The sequence below is a fragment of the Dama dama genome, chromosome 19 (assembly GCF_033118175.1).
Source record: "Dama dama isolate Ldn47 chromosome 19, ASM3311817v1, whole genome shotgun sequence".
Lineage (NCBI taxonomy): Eukaryota > Metazoa > Chordata > Mammalia > Artiodactyla > Cervidae > Dama > Dama dama.
Window position 1 is genome coordinate 8,336,094 of NC_083699.1, and position 16,878 is coordinate 8,352,971.

At 43.3% G+C, this 16,878-nt stretch overlaps 1 protein-coding gene across 2 annotated transcripts in view; it reads left to right on the plus strand.

Moving 5' to 3' along the window:
• Nucleotides 1-16,878, plus strand: part of ARHGEF26 (Rho guanine nucleotide exchange factor 26) — a 136,058-nt gene that overhangs the window by 91,842 nt on the left and 27,338 nt on the right. For both annotated transcript variants that reach the window (XM_061168169.1, XM_061168168.1), the window contains 2 exons: nt 1,522-1,611; nt 6,881-7,035. In XM_061168169.1, the coding sequence (XP_061024152.1) occupies nt 1,522-1,611; nt 6,881-7,035 (245 nt within the window). The remainder of the gene's footprint in view (nt 1-1,521; nt 1,612-6,880; nt 7,036-16,878) is intronic.

Here is a 16,878-nt window from a genome sequence, read left to right on the forward strand (position 1 = left end):
TGGGGTGGGTTGCCGTGCCCTCCTCCAGGGGATCTTCCCGACTCAAGGATCGAACGCGTGTCTCTTATGTCTGCCTGCATTGGCAGGCCGGTTCTTTACTGCTAGTGCCACCTGGGAAGCCCGCGTGGCCTCCTCTATTCAATTCAGTTTTCACTCCGCCTGGAGATAGCGCATCCCACAGGATAAGGGTTCAGGCCCCCCAGGCCACACCCCAGACTTCACTCTGGTTACTCTTCACGAGTCCAGGTTGTTACCTGTGCTTCTGACCCACTGGCTATAAATTGGAAGTTTCCACCACCCGTCCACTGCTTAGGTTTGATTAATTTGCTCGAGGGGCTCATAGAACTCAGGAAAACAGTTTACTTACTAGACTGGTGGTTTGTTACAAAGGATGCTAAAGAATATGAGTGAGCAGCCAAAGGAAGAGATAGGGTGAGGTCCAGAAGGGTCCCAAGCTCCGGATGTCCTATCCTCAGAGTTTGAGATGTCATCTTCTTACCAACCTGGAAATCCTCCCATTCCAGAATTCAGCAGTTTTTCTGGAGGCTTCTTTACATGGGCATGATTTATTAAACCACTGCTCAGTAGTGATCAAGTCATATCTAGCCCCTCTTCCCTCCCTGCAGGTCAGGTGGTAGGCCTGAAAGTTCCAGTCTTTTCTCTAATTATTTGAATGGTTCCCCTGGCAACCAACCCCATCTTTAGGAGCTTTCCGAAAATCGCCTCATTAATATAAATTCAGACAAGGTTGAAAGGGGCTTGTTATGAATAACAGAAGATACCCAGTTCACTTTTATGTCCTGGAGCTATTTTGGGAACTGGTAACAATACTAAATTATAGCCAAAAATGCCCCCAAGGCTCTTATATAGGAAATTACAAGGGTTTTAGGAGCCATGTGCCAGAAACAGTGGATAGAAGACAAAATATCTGTTTTATTATAAATCACAGTATCACAGCTACTCATCCAAGGACTATTAGTCCATCTATTTGTAGGTAACTCAGTAGTGCTAATTAAACTGCATTCCCCTCAGCTTGAAGAATCACTGACTGTTAAGTTCCAATGGAAGGCTGTCCTCTTCTAGCATCCAGGTCACATGCTTTGAGTGTAGCATTCAGCTGAGAACTTGCCTTTGAAGTCCGGTATTCTGCCCTCAGGCTGCTCTGATTTGAATTGCCCTGGGCTTGGTGGGGCTCCCATGGGTGAAGGTGAGGAGCGGGGGCAGAACGGACAGGTTGGACCACGCGGTGAACCTGCCTCGGTGTATGTGAAGCGTGTCATATAGTAACACACATAACACAAGGACGTGTGTCCCTGAAAACTCTCAGGGCATTCTTCCTCTGTCTGCACATCCTAATGACACCACTTCCAACTGGGTACAGAGTCTCGACTGTGTGAAGCTGGAGATTCTTGAACTGTCTGGAGTTTTCCAAAGTGCTAATTATTTCCTGCAAGATCTGCATTTGATAGTGAGGTTTCTCTCCTTCACCTCTTAACCCTCCCTGATTTTTCTTGTTTGCAGTTGGTGCGACTCTGTAATGAAGGAGCCCGGAAGATGGAAAGGACAGAAATGATGTACACAATTAACTCCCAGCTGGAATTTAAAATTAAGGTACTCTCTCGTACTTCTTCATAAACAGATTTATTACTGCTTTTGCTGAGATCTTCAGTGAATAGGGAGATAGTGGAGAGTAGCAGAGTGTGGAGGAATTTGCTTGTCAAAGCAGGGCCGTAAATGGATTACACAGAGGCTGGCAGGCGGAGCAGCGGATTCTTTGTTGTGGGTAATTCTGCTCTTGCTTATCCCAGATAAAGTGACCTTTCTCTAAACCACTGAGTTAGGTATTATCTAACTAGAACTTTTTTTTTTCCTCCGAGGAAGAGACCAAACTTGAGGAGACGTAGTAAAATGACAGAATTTTTAGACTGGAAAGGAGATTGCTTTTGTATTCTCCAAAAAAAATAAAAGTGAAAGTGTTAGTTGCTCCGTTGTGGCCAACTCTTTATTCCATGGGCTATATGGACTGTAGCCCAGCAGGCCACTCTGTCTGTGGAATTTTCCAGGCAAGCATACTGGAGTGGGTGGCCATTCCCTTCTGCAGGGGATCTTCCCAACCCAGGGATCGAACCTGAGTCTCCTGCGTTGTAGGCAGATTCTTTACTTTCTGAGCCAAAGTGTCCGGCAAAACAGTGGTATCCCAATAAGCTGGACTCTAGGGCATTTCTCCTCAATCAAATGAGGGGACTCCTTTCCCAGTTGGCAAAAAGGGTAATTAGTGGATTATTCTTTTCATGTTTGTTTTTTTTACATAATTCTTTTTGTGCCTATGTGCTGCGTGTTGCTGCGTGTCCCTTACTGCTCAGGGCCACGTGACAAGATGAACAAGGAAATGACCGTGGCCAGGCTAGGCCATTGTCAAGTCCTTTGTGGCTCACAGTTGAATCCTTAATGGATGTGAGTGCTCATGGTTGTGATTTTATTTATTTTTATGCCTCTTGAATTTAATTAAGCAGCTTAAAGTGACTGGTCATATTTTTTCATAGTGAACGGGTTTGGCATTTGAGCTGTGGAATTAGAGTGATGACGGCTCTATGCAGATAACTCTCTACTGTGTCGTATGGTTCGAGGGTCACTGGTACACCCTTTTATTTTATAAATGAGGAAAATACAGCCCAGAGAATAATTAATCACTAATAGGGTCGTTTGGCTTATGGTGGCAGAATCAGGGCTAGGGTCTAGATATCCTGACTTGCAGATCAGTGTAAACTATTCCGCTATGACATCCTGACTGTAACATTTTAAATGCAGAAACATGACCCATGATTTTTCTTAGAAGATAATGAGTACTCGCTAAAAACAGCACACACACTTCTGTTATAATGCCCTCTTCCTGTTATTGAGTATTGAATAGAGTTCCCTGTGCTATGTAGTAGATTCACATTAGTTATCTACTTTATGCATAGCAGTGTATATATGTCAACTTCAGTCTCCCAGTTCATCCCACTATCCCTTCAACCCTTGGTAACCGCAAGTTTGTTCTTTATGTCTGTGTCTCTATTCCTGCTTTGCAAATAAGTTCATCTCTACCATTTTTTTAGATTCCACATATAAGTGATATTATATAGTATTTTTCTCTTTCTGACTTATTTCACCCTGTATGACAGCCTCTAGGCTCATCCCCGTTTCTGTAAATGACACTATTTCATTCCTATTTTTGGCTGAGTAATATTCCATTGCAGATATGCACCACATATTCTTTATCCATTCTTTGGTCGATGGACATTTAGGTTTCTTCCATGTCCTGGCTATCGTCAGTAATGCTGCAGTGAACATCAAGGTGCATGCATCTTTTCAAATTATGGTTTCTTCAGGGTATATGCCTGAAAATGGGATTACTGGTTCATATGACAGATCTGTTTTTGTTTTTTAAGGAACCTCCATAGTGTTCTCATAGTGGCTGTACCAATCTACCTTCCCACCAATAGTGTAGAAGGATTCTCTTTCCCGTACACCCTTTCCAGCATTTGTTGTTTGTATAAATGTTGATGATGGCCATTCTGAGCAGTGTGAGTGATACCTCACTGTAGCTTTTTCTTTCTCTCTCTCTCTCTGACTGCTCTGGGTCTTCATTGCCGTGTGCGAGCTTTCTGTGGTTGCAGTGTGGGAGCCAGTCTTGACTGCAGTGCATGGGCTTCTCGTTTGCGTGGCTTCTCTTGTCGCAGATCACAGGCGCCGGGAGTGTGGGCTTTCGTAGCTGTGGCAGACAAACTCAGTAGTTGGCCCCCGTGGGCTCAGCATCAGGGGTTGCAGCTCGCAGGCTCTAGAGCACAGGCCCAGTAGCTGTGTGTGGGCTCAGCTGTTCCCCGGCGTGTGGGATCTCCCCAGATCAGGGATTGAACCTGTGTCCCCTGCGTTGGCAGATGGATTCCTGTCCACTGGACCACCACGGAGGTCCTTCTCATAGTTTTGATTTGCCTTTCTCTAATGATTAGTAGTGTTGAGCATCTTTTCATGTGCTTGTTGGCCGTCTCTATGTCTTCTTTGGAGAAAGCCACTGTCAATTTTAGATATACATTAGAAATTTATTTTTGCCTAGTGGATTATGAAGTGTCCATAAAACTCAATCTACAAAGTAAAACAAAAACTCAATCTATTTCAAGAACAAGGGTTTTTTCCCGTTGTCCTCTAAACTAAGAATAGGCATAGGGTGGCATGTACGTAATACTCTCCTTGGTTCATCCTATATAATCTATGGCACGATTTCAGTGCTATCTTGTAATTATGGACCTGTGGCAGGACCTAACCTGACTCTGATTATTTGTGACCTCTCGTGTTTGCTGGTGGGGGTCCTCCTAAATTATTGAAGTAACCTCTCTGTCACCTTTTAAGTCTCAGCCATAGACTGATTTGACTTTGGAGGCTGATAACTATATGAACTCTTTTATTAGACACGTTTGAAATGTTAAGATCAGCCATAGTCTTTCATCTTCCTTTGTTAAATCTTCAGGAAAATATGGATTGGCCAAAACATTTGTTTATTTTTTTCCGTAAGATAGCTCTAATAATGCTTAGTTGTCTTTAACTTAATTCAGAACAAGTTCGTTAGATTGTACTGTGACAGCAGTTACATCAGTGTGCATTTAGAAAAAAAAACAACTTATCAAAATTGATGAATTTTTGTGTAGCCATTTTAGTATTGAAGATAGAAGAAAAAGCAACGTTTTTTGCATATTGTGCCTTATTATTTCAGGAAAGGTAAAAGCATGACTAAAATGCAAAACAAATAAAAAAAAAGGTTTGTGTGGTATATGGAGAAGGTGCTGTGACTGACTGAATATATCAGATGTGGTTTGTGAGTTTCTTGCTGGATGGTAGACCAGTTGAAATTGATAGTGATCAAATCAAGACATTAATTGAGAACACTCAATGCTACACCACATAGGGGATAGCAGACATACGCAAAATATCCAAATCAAGCATTGAAAATCATTTACAGCAGCTTGATTACACTAATTGCTTTGATGTTTGGGTTCCACATAAGTTAAAATGAAAAAAACCTTCTTGACCATCTTTCCCCATGAAATTCTGTATTTAAATATAATGAAAATGTCCCATTTTTGTGATGGGCGATGAACAGTGAATACTATGCATAATGTGGAATGGAAGAGATCACTGGACAAATGAAAGGAACCACCACCAACTATACCAAAGGCTGGTCTTCATTCAAAGAAGGTGATGTTGTGTATATGGTGGGGTTGGATTGGCTCACCTCTCTCATGCACTTCTTCCAGAAAACCAAAGGATTAATTCCAATAAGTCCTGCTCCCAGTTAGACCAACTGAAAGCTGCACTTACACAAAGCGCCCAGAGTTAGCCAACAGAAAGCGCATACTCTTTCATCAGGAGAACGCAAGACCGCCTGTTTCTTTGATGACCAGGCAAAAACTGTTGGAGCTTGGCTGGGAGGTTTTGATTCATCTGCCATATTCACCAGACATGGCACCTTTGAATTTCTGTTTCATTCTTTACAAAATTCTCTTAATGGAAAAAAATTTCAATTCTCTGGAAGACTGTAAAAGGCACTTGAAACAGTTCTTTGGCTGAAAAGATTAAAAGTTTTGGGAAGATGAAATTATGAAGTTGCCTGAAAAATGGCAGATGATAGTAGAACAAAATGGTAGATATTCTGTTCAGTAAAGTTCTTGATGAAAATGAAAAATGTGTCTTTTATTTTTTACTTAAAAACTGAAGGAACTTTTTGGCCAACCAAAAAGTATGTGTTTGTGAGCAGACGTCTTAGAAATGTTCTTTATAAATTAAAAAAAAAAAAATGAAATCCTTTCTTAGCCTTTGAATTTCCTCCCTTATATCCTCAATTTCCTCTGGCTATTTTTAATCATTATTCTCTGAAATGGATGACATTTGGTTGCACCACACTTACTAGAGTTATCTTTTGTGTGTCCAAGAACTTTTGCTTATATTATGGATGTCGTGTTTTAAATCAGATTTTTGGCAGTAAGCATTTCTGGTAATTTTAAAAAAAAGGAACTCTCAAGGGTAAGGATTATTCTGAGGTTTTGAGAGTTTTCCAGTTGGAAACTGTAAACTGAATAAAGAAAAGGCAATATGTAATTCCTTGAATATAGCCTTTTCTGTGAGATTAAGGTAGATTATTCTGGAAGAAGTTCATTTTCACAACCGGAAAGTGGCACGACGCTTTCAGGGACTAACTTCCATGAGGGAAACTACCATAAACTTTCAAGAATAGGTGTTCTCCAGAATACAGCTAAGTAGACAATCTATAGACATAACATACATTTGCAGGGATTTTTTTTTTTCTTTCCTTTTGAATAAAATCTTTTTAATTCATGAATTGAATGCAGACCTTTATCTCTTATTTTATGTTTGTCTCTTTTTAAGTACAGTTATCAATGTTTTTTGGTATATTTGGATTCTGATTTGTGGTATCTGAAATGGCTACAGTTGATACTAATAGATTTCATTTTGAGGTTTTCCAGTTTTAAGTGACTCCTTATCAGTCTTCTTTTTCAAAAAGTTGAGAGTTAATGGGAGGGTAACAATTTTTGGTTGACCTAGTAACATTTTCTGACTGAGTTTTAGTTTTTATACAGACAAGTTAATATTAACAGTTTTTTTCTATTGGAAAATAGAAATACATGATTCCTTTTGGCTCCTTTTGGTTTTCTCTTGAAGAATGTGTTCTCCTCTAATTACGTTTTTACCATTATGTACCTATTATATGAACTATTATAGAATAACGGTGTATCATTTGTTTGAATGTAAGTTGTATACTTTGCTTTCGGTGATCCTAAAAAGACGTGACTTTGGCTTTGGGTACTGAGCGTTTCTCTCTTTGCAGCCTTTCCCTCTGGTCTCCTCTTCCCGGTGGCTGGTAAAAAGAGGGGAGCTGACGGCGTACGTGGAAGACACGGTGCTTTTCTCAAAAAGGACGTCCAGACAGCTAGTCTACTTCTTCCTGTTTAACGATGTGCTCATCATCACCAAGAAGAAGAGGTGAGCCTTTTTGTGGCATTGCCCTCTGCGCATCCAGTTTTAAAACTCTGTGGTGCAAGCAACTATTGGAGGTGATCATCTTTTAAAAGCTTCTGAGATGTTAAGTGTGACATTTCTAAACAGCAAATCATACAAACATCTGTGCTTCATTTTCTTTAAATTACCTCTGCAGCAAAGATTCGAATTGTTATCAGCATCATCATTCCAACCAACCACTGCTGAGCTTTGATAGCCTGCAAACCTCTGTGCTAAGCACTTCACACGTTTATGCCCTTGGATTCTCTTGACATCCCTAGGGAGGCAATGGTATTATTCAATGGTGTTATTCTCCGTCAGCGTTTTTCACACTTCTGCTGTAGGACCTTTGTGTGAAACAGATAAACGTCGCTCTGATAGAGAACAAGCTGAAGTGCAACTTGAGTGCTTCCTGTGGCTTAATTTAAAAATCCGGTGTTCTTAAAAATGGTTAGTCCAAAAAAGTTTCCCTGTGATGGGGAGGACGTTAGCAGTGGTCCAGTACTCCCCTCTTTGGGGAAGAAAGTCGGTCTCCTGGGTGGCAGAGTGTTTTTTCTTCTTGGTTTAGACTTCTGGTTGTGTAGGCAGGTCCTACTCTAGGGAAACTTCCAGGAGGACTAGTGTACAAGCCTTTTTTTTCCTGATATTGTTCTAACTATCCCCACTCAAAACACACACACACTTTCTGCTTAGCCCTTATCGCTGCCTTTCTCTAGGGAGCATTTCTTTTTTTTTTTTTTTTTTAACTTTATTTGTGCTATGCTGGGTCTTCACGGCTGCACAGGCTTTCCTCCAGTTGTGGCCAATGAGAGCTACTCTCCAGTTGCCGTGTGCGGGCTTCTCCTTGCGGTGGCTTCTCTTCTTGCAGGGCAGGGCTCTGGGGCACGCGGGCTTCAGTAGTCGCAGCGTGAGGGCTCAGAAGTTATGGTTCCCAGGCTCTAGAGCACAGGCTCAGTAGGTGTAGCCCACGGGCTTAGTGGCTTCTTGAAATGTCAAATCTTCCCAGATCAGGGATCAAACCCATTATCTTCTGCATTGGCAGGTGGATTCTTTACCACTGATGCACTAGGGAAGCCCTGGGGAGCATTCTTTATTAAATGTACTCTACATAGATAGGATTATAAAAGATCTTCTTGCTATTTCTCTGTAAACAGTCTATCTTTCTCAGAATATGAGCGTAGAATTAAAATATAAATCTGTGGGTTTTTTGTTTCCGTGTGTGAAGGTGAAAAAGGTAGGCTGACTTGATGGAGTATGATAGGAATAGCAATTGTTAGTTCACAGGGTACGATTTAGACAAGATAAAGGCAATCACGGAATTCTCCAGGCAAGAATATGGGAGTAGGTTGCCATTCCCTTCTCCAGGGGATCTCCCCGGCCCAGGCATAGCACCTGGGTCTCCTGCGTTGTAGGCAGATTCTTCACCTTCTGAGCTACGAGAGAAGCCCTGTGGACAGAGGAACCTGGTGGGCTGTAGTCTGTGGGGTCGCAAAGAGTCGGACACAACAGAGTGACTGACGCTACACACTACTGCCCAAAGGCAGTCGTGGACACAGGCTTCTATGAATATATAAATTCAATGTCCAAGTTACCATGAAATATTTATTTGAATTCTCCTTTTTCAAACTGAAACAGAGGTTGAGCTTTTCTTTCTGCTCCTTCAAATCAGACTGCATTATGAATTACTTCAGCCGCTTCGTTGTCAACGTGACATGAAAATTTTGTGTGGTCTGCCCTGAAAAGCCATGTGTCTGTGATGAATACATTAAGATGCTGATGATTATTTTTCATACTTAGGAAAATAGTGTTCCCATAACTTCAAGAAGAAATTATCTCTATTATCTGGGGCGGTTTAAAAAGTTCAAGTAGCTCAGTAAATTTTATTTTACAGATTGGAGAGGAATTGTAATTTTTGTGTTTTGTTGTTGGTTTCCTATGAGATAGCATGTTTCTTTGGCTTTCTTCATGATGTTTTGCTTTTAGAGGAGGGTAATTATATATGAATCTTCAAATGCCAGAATTCTTGACTTTTAACATTTTCCATCTGTTGGAATATTTGCTCTGTCTCAATGGACCAAAAGCTTTAACTAAACTTTTGATTTTGATGATAAAAGATACATTGACAGTACCAAGCCAATTTTAAATGTAAATGTAGTTTTGATTATGGTGGTGGAAACATTCAGGGTATTTAAACCAGTATGGCACAACTTTTATCCTTGAACTTGCCTAGAACCCAATAAATACAGACTTCTCAAAGTTAGGATTAACATATGTGCTGTTCTGCTTAGCAGTGTGCTCTGCCCTCCAAGGGAGACTTTGCCACTTAATGTTGCACTGTGCGCTGTCCCACATTTGTTTCCTTAGATATGTTTGAACTTCTTTGTCAGTAAAAGAAAATCATACAGCTTCAGCAGACAGGGCAACCCTGAGTACCTGACTGTGCCTTTACCAAAACTGGGGTTTTCTTGCCTTTAGCAATTAGCTGATCCTATTTTTAAGGTGCTGTTGACTCCAAGAATAGCACTGGAGGTTCAAGTTGTTTATGACCTGAATATGTGGCGAGGGGGATGAGCAGACCACAGAGGCTTGATAAACAAGCTTGGTTAAAAATGTCCAGTATGCACAGCCGTATTTACATTATAGCTACAAGGAGGCAACTACAAATGCTTCGCATGCCAGAGGCAGCCACAGAGAAGATACAGCAGCTTGGAACGAGGCAGTATTTCAGGCTTGGTTACAAGGTCCAGATAAAAGATAACCTGACTACCTGTGCCAGCGCCAAGGGCCTGATCCAGCCACCCACTGCTGAATGTCTAATTCCAGGGTTCAGTCCGGGAGCTCCGCTGCTGGGTCTCCAGGGGTTGCTCAGCTTCAGGGAGGCTCCCCAGCTCCTGGGAGGGACTGTTGGGGAGGACAGCTGCTGTTCCTCCTCCAGTCCCGCCTGGCAGAGGGTTTACACTGGCGGGCAGGGTGTGTGGACGCCTGGGCCCTGCGGTGTGTGTATGTGTATCCCCGCTGGTGCCTTCAGAGCAGCATGGTCACTAGCTGCTTCTAGGACAGGAATTCTCACTCTTGGTTAGGATATCAAGGAGGACTTAAGCTTCCATTAGCTCTGGGCTACTTGTGAGTCACCGTATTAATAGTGATAATAATTTTGTGTCACATTTCAGGAGAATATGTGATCAGCTTGACTGCTGTGGATGAGAAAGTGTATCCTTGGTCCCTGAAGCTTGGCTGCAGGCCGTCGGGTGCTTCCAGAGCAGAGTTCTAGAAGCACAGTTGAGGCTGGACAGTTCTTTGTTGTGGGTGGTGGGTGCTGTATTCTGTGTAGGATGTTTTAGCAGCCTCCCTGGCCTCTGCCTACTGCTTGCTAGTAGGACCTCCTTCGTACTCTGACAACCAAAAGCGTCTCTAGACGTTGTCATGTGTCTCCCAGTTGAGAATCCCTGTGCTAGAATGATGGCAGACTGTCAACCAGCTTTGCCTTCAGGGGAATGAATGTGTACAGGTCTATCAGACTTGACACGGCAGTAGCAGTGATATTATCATAAAAGAGGAAGGGGTTGCCATGGTGTGTTCATAGATTACTGAATAATCTACAGAAATATATGTAATATCTAATTTGTGCCTCGCAATAGCATATTTATAATTACCCTTGACAGTGCACAGACTATACCCCCATGTGCAACTTTACAGATTAAGTACCGTTGCCCTCAGTTTTGAAATATAAAAACTGAATTCAAGACCTAAGTGTTTGGGCCAGACTCCCCAAACACAGTTTGTAATGGTCTTGCCGGTCTCATTCATTGCCTTCGGCCTTTCTTTCCAGTTTCTTCTGAAGCTAAAACAAAGTCTTCCTCCCTGTAATAGTTTCCACAGCTGCTGTAGTAAAGTACCATAAACTGGGTGGCTTAAAATAGGCATATGGTCTCTCACGGTCATGCCGGCAACATTCTGAGATCAGGAGGCTGGCAGGGCCACACACCTCCGAAGGATCCAGGAGCGAATCCTTCCTTGCCTCTGCTCCTGGTGGCTCCCTGGGCTCGTGGGCTCGTGGCTCCAATCTCTGCCTTCACCTTCAACTGGCTTTCTTCTCTCCTGTGTGTCTTAAAGTCTCCCTCTCCTTGTAAGAACACCAGCTACTGGGTTCCAGGCCCGCTCTAATCCAGAATGGTCTCATCTTAGCAGATTCCATCTGCAAAGACCTGATTTCCAAATCAGGGCACGTGCACAGAGCCAGGAGTTTAGGTTTCAGCGTATTTTTGAGGCCGGAGTTCAGCCTCCTGTGCTGCTTGGCCCATCACCACTGCCTCACTTAAACATAGAATGAAGAAGTGTGCTGTAATGTTTTAGCCAGTTCTGGAATATGTTTGCTTGTTTTTTTAACATTGATGCCATTTTTCATGAGCTTCCCAGGTAGCGCTAGAGGTAAAGAACCCAGCTGCTAATGCAGGAGACATCAGAAACTCAGGTTCAATCCCTGGGTCAGAAAGATCTCTTGGAGGAGGGCATAGCAACCCACTCCAGTATTCTTGCCTGGAGAATCCATGGACAGAGGTACTGGGGGGCTACCGTTCATGGGGTTGCAAAGAGACAGACATGACTGAAGCAATTTAGCACGCACGCACGATGCCATTTTTCATTCGCTCCTGAATGTCATCAGGGTCATGTGACTTGAACAGCTCTTGGAGGTTTCACAGGTTGCCTTCATATACAGATCTTCTGTTTCAAACTGTCCCCTCTCCAGGGTCTGTTCCCTCCTTAGTAAAAGGCCCGTCCATCCACCCAGTTACTCCACAGGAAACCTGGACGCCCTCCTTGGCCTTTTCCCACCGCGCTCCCCATCTGTCCAGTCGCCGGTCTTCTGCCCGTGATGGAACAGCCTTTGTCCTCACTTGTTGCCACGCCCTTGTACCACCACCTTGAACTCGCCCAGAACTGGATTCCTGCCACCATCCCTCCATTTGTTTACATTCCACAGCCACAGTGTGCCTTTTAAAAGACTCAGTTTGTGCTTTGCAAACAGCCCTTCCGTGACCTACCTTGCACTCAGCATAAATGCCCCACTGAATAGTGTCCCCCTTTGTAGCCCCCCAGACCTGGCACATGCTTCTCTCTCTGCCTGAAATACCCCTCTCTACTCCATAACCGCATTCCACTCCAGATCTTTTCTAGGCAAAGTCCTTCTCATTCTTTAGGTTTTAGGTGAATTGCCACATCCACTGGGAGCTCTTACCCATCCCTCTGGAGTGGGTTTATTTCCACTGCTCTGCGTTCCCATAGAGCCCTGCACTTTCTCTGTCATAATATTTGTGTTACTGTGTGCTCATGTCTGTCGAGATGACCTCTGCATCCTCAGTGCTGAGCCTTTGCCTGGCCCATAATGACCGAGTAATAAATATCTGTCAAATGTGAACCAGTCGTGAAGATGGTTAAGTCTAAACAGAGTGACAGTATTGCTCAGTGGGCGGCCTTCCCCCATTCCACATCCAAGCTAAAAGTTCTTTGGATTCTCTTTTATTTTTAAAAGATATGTGATTTCTGAGTTCTGTTCCATTATAGATTCACTTTCAATTAATCTGGGCAAAAACAAATCTGGGGCTTTATCATGTGACTTCTCACATCTTCTAGAATTTTACCTATAAACTTACCCATAAATGACATATAACCTCAATCTGAAAAACACTTTGGGTTGTATTTGCAAAATTGTGCTCTGCAGAGGAAGGGTTTTTGTTTTAGTTTTTTTGGCTTGCTTTTATTTTGTACTATTGTGTCAACGAATGTTTTGAACTACCCATACAAAAGGGTTTAAGCAATAAAAATGTTCATTTATTACACACACATGCATACACACAAATACACACATACATAAGAAGTCAGATGAGCTTGGGAGACCCTGCATACTCTTCCACTTTGGGAAATTTACTATGAGGTTATTTAGGAAGGCTCTTGGCTATATGTAACTGGATACCCAAATTGCAGTGGGCCCAAGCAATGAAGACCTTCACCTCTCTCACCAACGTGGAGAGCCAGAGCGGGCGCACCCGTGACCCAGCGCCTTCCCATTCCTTGGCTGCACGTGCTCTGTGCTCTGTTCACTTTTGCCGCGCGTGCACGGAGCGCCATTGCTGCAAGTCCAGGCATCGTGGTTTCCTTCAAGGACGTAGGAGGGGAGCAAGGCTTAGAGCCTGACCAAAAAGGGACTGTCTTCTCAAGTGCCTTTTCTTTTCATCAGCAGAGGAGAGCCTTTCCCAGACGAGTCTTCAGAAGGCTTCTTGTGTTTTACCCATCTGTCTTGGGTCACAAGACCTTATAAAGGAGTCTGGGAAAGCCAGCATATAGCAGAGAGGAATAAGACAACCATGATTGTTTTAGTTTAGCTGTGAGGCAGGGGAAGATGGCAGAGGATTAGATAGTAGACAGTTAGGGCCACAACTGGGAAGCCTTCTTTGCCACAGAAGCTCAATTGACAATGGATAGTTTGGAAAAGAGAAAAAAAAAAAATTTTTTTTTTTTTTTTTTTGCCACTCTGTATGGCTTGCAGGATCTTAGTTCTCCGACCAGGGATTAAACTATTGCCTCCTGCAGTGGAAGCACAGAGACCTAACCACTGGACAGCCAAGGAAGTCCCAGGAGCTCTTTAAAAAAAACTAACACATTGCCTTTAAGATAAATGGGGTTAGGGGGTAGGTTCAAAAAAGACAGAAATGCCTGGAGAGGTAGAACGCACGGCCCTTTGGCTGGGGTTAGTCCTCCAGTGTGGGTCACTGAGCATATTGCCTGTAGAGCCTTTTTGCTGCCACCAGCCCCACTGTGCCCTTGAGCACGTTTAGAGCTGCAGACAGATTGACCTTGTGTGGGTGCTGGGCACAATCCCAAAAGACTGTAGCAATCTAGTCTAGTCTTTTTATCATAGCGGTAAATGTAATCATGTTGTGATGTGTGTGTTTCAGTTTCTCCTGGATTCTGTCCCACAAATGATCTATCCATGATGGTCTGGGGTAGTCTCTACAGTTAGATGAGTAGTAACAGTGATAATGATGGTAAGAGCCTGTATTATTGAGCATTACAGTGTACCATTCACTGTGCTCAGAGTGTTTGTGACTCTGTCATTGAGTTATCACAGGAATCAAGTATTATTTCCATTTTACCGATGAGGGCACTGAGGCAGAAAGAGATTAAAGTCTCTTTCTCAAGGTCTCTCAGCAAAGCCAGGATTCTCATCTGAGTCTGACTCTGGAACCTCCTCTAACAATTTATGTTCATTAATTCTTAATTTCGTTTTTCTAGAATCTTTTTACCTTTCCACCATCCTGTATTGTTCTTGGAAAAATAGCCTAGAAACTGGTACCTTTTTTATTTGCTTTGATAGACACATTTTTCAAAGCGGGTCTTTGTTTAAGTGAATATTTTTATAGTTTTACTGGTTGTGAGAGGAAATTAGAAGGGGTCCCAAGGTGTACTTGTGAGCCTTCCTCTGCCTTTAGCCAATCTAGCATCAGAGTGTGGGGAACAGTGTTTCCTTTTCGCATTTCCTTCCCTCAGATATTTAAGACCGGAGCTTTCCACTTCCTGATCCCCAGTTCCATAGATATTGTGTATATTGACATAACTTGAACTCCGTGACACATTACAGATCTTCAAGTTTTAAAGAAAAGGATTTTCTGTAATAGAATTCTACTGATCATTATCAGGAGTTCAGAGATCTGCTAGAACTTGCCTTTTCCTAAGTAGTTCGAATGTCCATTAGCTTAAAGTGGTGTGGGCTCCCTGGAAAGGGTCATGGCCTAGTTTGGCCCCATTTTGAGTTTTTCTATTTTGACAGCTTTGCAGCTATAGAAAGCTGAGGCTCCCTGACATTGTCGCTCTGCCTCTGCAGAATAAACTCCTTCCTCGGGAAATTAACTTTTGAGTATCTTGGATAAAGAAAAGGCAACAAGGCTCTGACGCAAAGCCCTTTTATTCCTGGAATATACAGCTTGGTTGTTTGTGACCACTTGGATCGGATTCTAAGATCAAGATGGAGGGATGGGATGGGAGAGACGTGGGAACCCCATCTCATCTTCCTCCTTTTCTTTCTCTTGCTGCCCCACACATCCTCGATCCTCTGACGTCTGGGAGCTAAGAGTATTTTTTCTCTGCTTCTGTAAGAAGGGTCACTGTTGCCCCAAGTGCACAATATAAATACCCTGGTGTCAGACAGAACTGTCAAAATCCTGGCCATGTGACCTTGGGCGAGTTGCCTTTGATCTCTCAGAGCCTCAGTGCTCTCATCCGTACAATGAGGAAGCAATGTCACGGTCTCCCGGGAGCATCTGTGAGAATCTCCATCGTGCTCAGAGAGTGCCTAACGCAGTGAATGGTCCCTGCTGCCGGACTGACACCTGCTGGTGTCATCATCATTCCTAGTCCTGGGTGTCCTTCGCTGAAGATTTGGCACAAATCATATTACTGCCCTTTTACTTCTGGAACATTTTCTTAAAAAATGGTGTGAAACCTCAGAGTTAGTCTCTCAGTCATGTCTGACTCTTTGTGACCCCATGTACTGTAGCCCACCAGGCTCCTCTGTCCATGGAATGCTCCAGGCAAGAATACTAGAGGGGGTAGCCATTCCGTTCTCCAGAGGGTCATCCCAACCCAGGGACTGAACCCGCTTCTCCTGCCTTGCAGGCGGGTTCTTAACCGTCTGAGCCACCAGGGAAGCCCTTGAAACCTTAAGCCACTGCTGGAGAGCTGAAAGTCTGGTGAACCCCAAGGCCAAACCTGCATTGTTGTTATTGTTTAGTCGCTAAGTTGTGTCCCACCCTTTCACAACCTCCTGGACCGGAGCCCGCCAGGCTTCTCTGTCTGTGTAATTTTCAAGGCAAGAATATTGGAGTGGGTTGCCATTTCCTTCTCCAAACCTGGATTATGGCCTCTGAAATATGGCCTTAGGAGTAAATGCATTTAACACCATGCCTCTCCCTTCCTATCAAGAACCCGTGTCAGATGGCAAGTGACTGAGGGATAATCATTGATCAACTTTTATTCTTTGGTACGGTGATCTGGTTCATGGGTACGTGTTTGTATTAGCAGTTGTCTTGTAACATCCCTAGTATTTGATTAGGAGACTCTGTAACTTTGTGACTGATAGAAGTTAGTTCAGTATGTTTTTCCCTTCATTTGGAGAGGTCAGTGATGATAAACCTGGATTGGGGCTTTCCGATCCTGTGTGAATCATTGGCAGTCTTTTTGAGTGGCGGTAAATCATAACAGATCTTACCAACAAACGTGACCCTCATCTCCACCATTTGTTACGTTCTCAACAGTGAAATAGAAAGTGCGTGACATTTCTGGGTTTTCTGGAAGTCTGGTCTTTTTTGTTTTAAGGTTTACTTTTTTATTTTTGACTGTGCTGCGTCTTCCTTGCTGTAAATGGGCTTTCTCTAGTTGGGAGAGCGGGGGCTGCCCTTCACTGCGGTGGCTTCTCTCGTTGCGGAGCACGGGCCCTAGGGTGGGAGGGCTTCAGTCGGTGTGTGTCTGTGGACTCAGGAGTTGTGGCTTATAGGCTCTAGAGCGCTGGTTCGGTAGCTGTGTGCACAGACTTAGTTGCATGTGGAATCTTCCCGGACCAGGAATCGAATCCATGTCCCCTGCATTGGCAGGTGGAGTCTTAACCACGGGACTTCGTCTTTATTCTTTTAAAGCTGGCTGTGCTATAAAGTGGACCTGAACAATGTAGACCTGAAACTTACATAATAGAAAAAGAAAAAAAAAAACTAAGAAAATGGAATTTACAATCCTCCGACTGGGATAAAATATTTTCAAGCCATACTTGATATGGGACTT